The 7,500-nt window shown below is 47.9% G+C and overlaps 1 protein-coding gene across 14 annotated transcripts in view; it reads left to right on the top strand.

The window, feature by feature from the left end:
• Positions 1 to 7,500, top strand: part of satb1b (SATB homeobox 1b) — a 91,581-nt gene that overhangs the window by 41,161 nt on the left and 42,920 nt on the right. For 10 of the 14 annotated variants that reach the window (XM_063199405.1, XM_063199400.1, XM_063199403.1 and 7 more), the window contains exons 7-8: positions 1,195 to 1,272; positions 6,005 to 6,459. In XM_063199405.1, the coding sequence (XP_063055475.1) occupies positions 1,195 to 1,272; positions 6,005 to 6,459 (533 nt within the window). The remainder of the gene's footprint in view (positions 1 to 1,194; positions 1,273 to 6,004; positions 6,460 to 7,500) is intronic. The other 4 variants (XM_063199404.1, XM_063199394.1, XM_063199402.1 and 1 more) reach the window with 3 other exon arrangements.

Raw genomic sequence — 7,500 nt, 5'->3', positions numbered from 1 at the left:
TCACACCTCCAATCAGCACTGGGGGAAATGAAATGAGTTGTGTGGATTCATCGTTCGTTTGTGGAACATGTGTAGGTGCATGTGTTATGTTTGTGTTTGTCTTGTGTTTAGGCCAAAGCATTAGTTGTGTGCGACTGTGTATGCGTATGTGTGTGTGTGTGTGTGTTTGTGTGTCTACATGTGTCTATGTGGGTACTATAAATGTATATTAGCTATTAAGTTATTAAGTGTGTGTGTGCGTGTGTGTGTGTGTGTGTGTGTGTGTGTGTGTGTGTGTGTGTGTGTGTGTGTGTGTGTGTGCGTGCGTGCGTGCGTGCGCGCGCGCGCCTGTGTGTGTGTGTGTGTGTGTGTGTGTGTGTGTGTGTGTGTGACGTGTGTGTGTGTGTGTTTACTTTCTATCTGTGTTTGTATTAGTTTGCTATTAGTTGTGTTTGTACAGTATGTCTGTGTCTGCATGTACATGCACGTACAGTTGAACTAAACTGAACAGGTCGCCCAAGATGCCAAGTTTTGTGTGCTATGTAAACAACTGTATACTACAAGCTTTTGCATAAGTCTGCAACATTTTGCACAAGAGACATGTGAAATATCAGTATCTGTGAAAATGAAGTAAAAATGTCAGCAATAGATCGTAAGCTATTTTAAGCATTTTAAGAGGTGGCAATGAAGTCCCAGAAGACTTTCCTGGAAAATGAAAGATGCAGCTAAATGTGCGATGTTGTCTCTCTTGTGTTTTTTAATGCGTATGTGTTCATGTGTTATCATCACCAACCTGTTTTTTTTTTTTTTAAATAATCAGGCAGGAAGTTAGTGATAGCAGCTTGTGGTATCTGCCGTGCCCGCCGTAGTTGTGCCATCAGCACATCTTCCCCATTGCACACATACACACACACACACACACACACACACACACACACACACACACACACACACACACACACACACACACACACACACACACACACACACACACACACACACACACACACACACACACACACACACACACACACACACAACCCGTGTGCATGCATGCAGCCAGCCACTAACACCTATTCCTCTCTCTCCCTCTTTCCACACCTGTGTTTGTGTGTGTGTGTTTGTGTGTGTGTATGCCTGTGTATTTCTGTGTACGCCTGTGTCTGTGTGTGCACTCGTGTGGTGTTGCACAATTTTTTGCTTGGGACTGCGCAGTCATGCGCCAACCCTCCCAGCTGGAGGGCTACCTGGGGACCTGTGTCCTCCATGACAGCCCGCGTGCCACCTCAGTAGGTACGTCACGTGTCACAACGTCCCACACTCTAACCCAGTGTTTCCCAACCAGGGGTACGTGTACCAGGGCTGTAGTCAAGTCCACCTTTGTAGAGTCCAAGACAAGTCCAAGACCAGTACTAGTCAAGTCCGAGACAAGTCCGAGTCCAAAGAGGTTCGAATCCGAGACAAGACCGAGTCCAAAAAGATTAGAGTCCAAGTCAAGTCCGAGTCACATGTCGGTCAGTGTTTGACAATGAAAAGGATGAATGTCAATAGTGTGAACCTTAGAAGATAACCTTTATGGCATGGATGTGAAGACAAACTTGTTTGTTATTGGATTTCAAGCTCCACTTTACAATCTATGATGGCCAGTGTTCTAAACAAAACTTAATGACAGACCCGGCGAGTCCAAAAGCCTAATTTGGCAAGACCAGTGTCCGAGTCCAAGTCAAGTCCGAGTCTAAACACTACCGAGTCCGAGACAAGTCCAAGTCCATAAAAAAAACGGACTTGAGTCCGGACTCGAGCCGAGTCTGGACTCGAGTACTACAGCCCTGACGTGTACCACTAGGGGTACGCGAGCACATTGCAGGGGGTACTTGGAAAAATATAATTTTAACAAATACATGGAGCTTAGTTTCACTGGGATAGAGAAAGCGATATAAAACTTGACTTAGGGGGTACTCATGGCACAACGACAATGGTTAGGGGGTACACAAGACAAAAAAGGTTGGGAAACACTGCTCTAACTAACCCTCTACACCCCTCTCACCACCCAACTCTAACCACCATCCCCCCCACGTTTTTATCCCACTCTGTTCACTCCCCACACCGTCCCCCACCCCCAACCAACCAAAGCCAACCAACCCACCCACCCCAGGCAAAGCCATATGCACGCCCCACAAGCTGTGCCCCACTGCCCCCGGCGCTATTCACCGGGCTCTTTGTATTCACAAGCGGACCGGACGAGCGAGCAAGTGAGGTAGTCAGGGGATTGGCTTATCCATAGTCACCACAGGAGTGGCTGTCGGCCTTGTGTTGCTCTCTCTCTCTCTCTCTCTCTCTCTCTCTCTCTCTCTCTCTCTCTCTCTCTCTCTCTCTCTCTCTCTCTGTGTTTGTGTATGTGTGTGTGTGTGCGCACGTGTGTATGTGACTCAGATGTCCTCTCACACACACATCCCAAACACTAACCAAACTACTGCTAAGCTAACATCACTGAGCCACCACTTTTAGAAGATAAACGCACATTTGAACTAACAAATACTACTATATATGTACACGTGCATTAATGCACAGTACAAAGACACAGACACAAAGTCACCACTCACACATTTCCTACGACAGACACACTTCTGGCATTTCATGTTGTGGTGTCTTACTTAGCCACCCTTTCCCATGTTGTGAGTATGTGTGTGTTTGTGGTGGTGGTGGGGGAGATCTTAAAAAAGAGAAAGTCGAAAAGCCAAAAGAAGGAAGTCGCAGTATAACTGTGCGGCTGGCCAGTCACTGCATGCTGAATTTCGCAACTCCCCCCGTCATGTGGCGCATAGAGTAGTCGAGGAGATAGTTTAATAAAGTCATTAAAAGCAACATAATTAACGCATGGTTTATTTTGGTGAGATTAAAAAAATGGCTAGTTGACCTTCCATTTGGCTAGTGAGAAAAAATATCTACTAGACAAATTGACTGGTGGCTGAAAAAGTTAGTTTAGAGCCCTGAGTAGTGTGTGTAAGTGAGTGAGTAAAGTGCCCGCTGGTATTGGGGATGGAGGCTTTCTGAAAAGCAGGCTGGTCTGGACAGCAGAGGCATCCAGAGAAAGAGCACCCTGGTTGGGACACAGCGGGACTGGGCCGGCCTCCCACTGGCCCCAGGCTGGAGAACCGTGAGGAGCCACTCAGATAGAGGGAGAGCATGAGCGAGAGCGTGAGATAGAGGGAGGAGATGAGAAGAGAAGAGAGAAAAGGAGAGCGAGCAAGCGAGTGAGTGTAAGAGGGAAAGAGGACAGTGGACAGAAGAGAAGGGGGCAAAAGAGAAAGTGGAGGATGAAAGAGACAGTGAGAGAGAGAGAGAGAGAGAGAGAGAGAGAGAGAGAGAGAGAGAGAGAGAGCAAGAGAGAGAGAGAGAGCAAGAGAGAGAAAGGCAAATTGAGTCATAATTTACCGTAGCACCCCCCTGTTTTTTGTATCTGTACCCATTTTCTTCCTATCTGTTTCAGTCTCATGCTCCCTTCACATGTCAATCTTGTCACTCGCTTTGCATCACTCTTCTGCTCCACCTCTCTCTCTCCCTCTCTCCCTCTCTCTTGCCTCTTGCTCTCTGCATCTCACTATCCATCTTCTATCGCTCTCTCTCTCTCCTTCTCTTGCTAACCCCTCTCCGTCTCTGTGCCCCCCCCATGTATCTCACTTTCCATCTTCTATCTCGCTCCCTGTCTTTATTTTGCTAACCCCTCTCTCTCTCTCTCTCTCTCTCTCTCTCCCTCTCTCTCTCTCCCTCTATCTCTCTCCTGCACTCTGCGTGGTGCAGTTCTGCTCGGCCTCGGCCGGCCCACATCCTCGTCTCCCCATTGTGTCGCTAATCTCGCCCTCTTTATGCCAGATTTCACACAAGGGCTCCCCCGTTCCTCTGCACGCCTTCCACCTCACTTCTCGGGGTCTGTCTCTCTCTCTCTCTCTCTCTCTCTCTCTCTCTCTCTCTCTCTCTCTCTCTGTTGCCTTTTCAATTTACATGGAAATGGTGTGTGTGTATATATCTGTGTGTGTGTGTGTGTGTGTGTGTGTGTGTGCGTGTGCGTGTGCATGTGCGTGTGCATTTGTGTGTGTGTGTGTGCGTGTGCGTGTGCGTGTGCGTTTGTGTGTGTGTATCTGTGTGCCCCCCAGCAGTTTTCACGATTCGCTAAAAAAGAGAAGGGGAGAAAGACAGGCGAGAAAAGGAGCGAAAAGAGAAGAAAGGGCTCACGGTTCGCATCCGAGTGAGGCAATGAGACGGATTATGGGGGAGCTTTGGTTATTACCAAGTTTTTTTTTTCTTCTTCTTGTCTCGGAGGATAGTGAAAGGAACAGCTTTGCGGGGTTTTCATGCTCTCCCGACAGTTAAGACATATGCGCGTAATACTTGCGATTATTGTACGTATTTATTTGGAGGCAGTCCACACACTTAATCTGTTCTTTATCTCTCATTGATTTTTGTTTTTGATGATTTTCCAACATGCCTGTTTTTTGCTCTTTAGAATCCCCTGCCGTACATTGTAGTTGCCTTGAGTTGGGATTATTTCTCTTTTTTTTTTTCTTTTTCCCTAGTGGTAGGTGTCCTATACATCAAAATTTCTCGGCATTTAAATGTGCTTCTCCTTTTTTTCTACTGGAAATCTGGAACAGTTTGCAGTTGTCCCCAATTCCAGATACCCCCTGATTAAAATGGCATGTTTGTGTACACCTTTTGAGTATTTTTGGCACTTAAAACTGGGTCCGTTTTAAGACATTTACCATGTACACAAACCGCCACGATATTTTTAAACTATCGGCAGAGTCAAAACAGCCTCTGTGTCCTTCTTGTCGTGTCAAGAAGAAGAGCCTACAGTTCAGAAGAGAGGCCAAGGCCCCAAACCCATCTAAACAAGACTCCCTTACTCACATTTATATTTAGACTTTCCCAAAAAAATCATATTGGCCAGCTTGCGTACCTTGTTTTAGAATTAGGAGCATAAAGGCTGATTCAGGATTATCAGTCCCCAACACCAGCCCCATGTCAGACATCCCCCCCTTCTTCCATTGGCCTGGCCACTATACGACGGCTTTTACACAGCCTTGTTGTTATAAACTCACATGATTCAGCCACGGACATTATAAACTAATTTCACAAGCTGCCAAGTTCTGGAGATAGAGGTCCCAACACTGGGCCCCTTTTATTTGCTTCTGTTGCGTTGGAACAAGGTTTTTTTTTTACAGTCGCCAGGCAGGAGCTCTGGGCACGGCCGTTTTGTCCCGAACAGGGGACAGTGACACATCACCACAGGTCACCTATTCGGTCACAGTCTAGCTAGTCGACGACACAAAATGTCTGTCTCCAGCGCAAATGGGTCTCCATAGCTTCTGACCATTGTTTCAGGAACTATTTTGTCATGGCAGCAGGTAGTATCTGTCGCGCTATTGTTTTTGTTTTATTTTGTTTTGTTGGACGCGTTTCACTTCTGGCTGGTCGGGTCGCGCCGTCCGTCATTGTCACAGGTCTGATGAAGTGATTGTCCTCAGCAAACAGTGACTCCGCTGTCTTCAATTGGCCTCAAAAATTTGCAAGTGTGCAGCAGCCAGACATTTCCGACGTTTTCAAGAAGGTTATGTTTGTCTACGGTCACAAAGACATGAACTCTGACCGACATGACATGGCCCTTTCCCTTGGTAACAAAAGCCATCCTCTGACCCAAAACAATGAGTCAGGACGGGGACACTAACAACAGATTTGCTGATGCACAGATCTCTTGTTCTTTCTCTTCTTCCACCTTCACCTCCTCCCTCTCCCTTATCGTTCTTCTCCTCTCTCGTCGCCCCTCCTCCTCCCTCTTTCCTCCTCTTTCATCCACCTCCTCCTTCTCCTCTCCCCTCTTGTTCCTCTTCTCCTCCCTGAACCACCTCCTCCCCCTCTCCTATCGTTTCCTCTTTCCTCCACCTCCTCCTCTCTTCCTCCTCCCTCCTACACCACCTCCTCCCTCTCTCCTCCTCCTCCTCCACCTCTTCCCCCCACTCCTCTGCAGCAGAAATGGACGGCCTGTCGGACCTCTCCCCACCGGGCCCCAACCACATGAGCTTCAGCCAGCAGCCCATCCCGGGCAGCACGGCGGAGCAGTCCCCCTCGCCGGTCACCCTGCCCCACAGCGGCCAGGCCCCCGGTCGCGCCCAGCTGCCCGGCCTGCACCCGGGCCTGGTGTCCACGCCTATCAGCCCTCAGCTGGTCAACCAGCAGCTGGTGATGGCCCAGATCCTCAACCAGCAGTACGCCGTCAACCGGCTGCTGGCGCAGCAGTCGCTCAGCCAGCAGTACCTGAACCACCCGCCCGTCAACCGGCAATCGCTCAACAAGCCCATGGACCAGCAGGTCAACTCCAACACAGAGGTGTCAGTCGAGATCTACCAGTGGGTCCGCGACGAGCTGAAGCGCGCCGGCATCTCCCAGGCCGTGTTCGCACGCGTGGCCTTCAACAGAACTCAGGTAATGACCCTGACCTTGATGGGAAGAGTGATGGTGTAGTAAATTTTCCATACTGCGAGTGTCAATTATTTTTTATATCAGTACTTGCTATTCATACACTAATTCCCTCACTATCGCAGTTGTTATGTTTGAGTAGTTTCGTAACTATGTTTTCTAGATACCTTATTTTTTATTTTACTTTATTTACTTGTTCTAATTTAGCCTATAGCAATTACAGAGGCAAAAGATGACACTACACCATATAGCTGACCCTCTCCGCACTTTAAGTCACTTCTTTCACTGCTCTATTTAAACATGGGCAAACTGCCAAAAATACTATGGAAATGAACTGTTCTGCATGTTTGTTTCACGTACAGTCATAACACATTTCATGCCTTTAAAAAAAAAGAAAAACCAAAGGTGCACCCGATAACAGAAGCAAGTAGCGAAACAGAGGAGTGACATATTGTCAAAACAGTAAGCAGTTAAATACAAGCAATGATTTATTCGTCACACCACTGCTGGTATTTAACACTGTCCAATCCCCTCAAGTAACGAATTATAAATATCTTGCCTATAAAAATAAATATTTTCCAAATGCACATAGTGCTATCCCTCGTTCACCTGAAGCATACAACTCATAAAGCCAGGCAACAGATACCCATGAAGGCTGTATTTACAAGGCCCTCAAGTGAAGTCTTCCATAGGCAACAAAAGCAAACAGTAGCCGCTTAACGTAGCACAGCACAGCTTAGCCTAGCCCAGCCTAGCGTAGCTCAGGCATAATACATTCACAGGACTCATGCCGCAGCATGTATGGTTTTATCAAGATCATTACCCCCATCCCCCACTCTCACCCCCTCGATTTTTGGGAGGGGTAACAAACAAACAAGGGGGGGGGGGGGGGGGGGGGGGACAGGGGTGGCTCACCGATGTGTTTCTGTTTTGGCAGCATACCACGGAAGGGCAGATTGTTGTCATGACAAACAGTGGACTGGGGGAGCGAGGCATTGTGGGTAGCTGTGGGTGGTGCAGTGCCGGGACTTTCATTGTCTCATGTTT

Source organism: Engraulis encrasicolus, chromosome 5 (assembly GCF_034702125.1).
Source record: "Engraulis encrasicolus isolate BLACKSEA-1 chromosome 5, IST_EnEncr_1.0, whole genome shotgun sequence".
NCBI lineage: Eukaryota > Metazoa > Chordata > Actinopteri > Clupeiformes > Engraulidae > Engraulis > Engraulis encrasicolus.
This window is presented reverse-complemented; position numbering and strand designations above follow the sequence as displayed.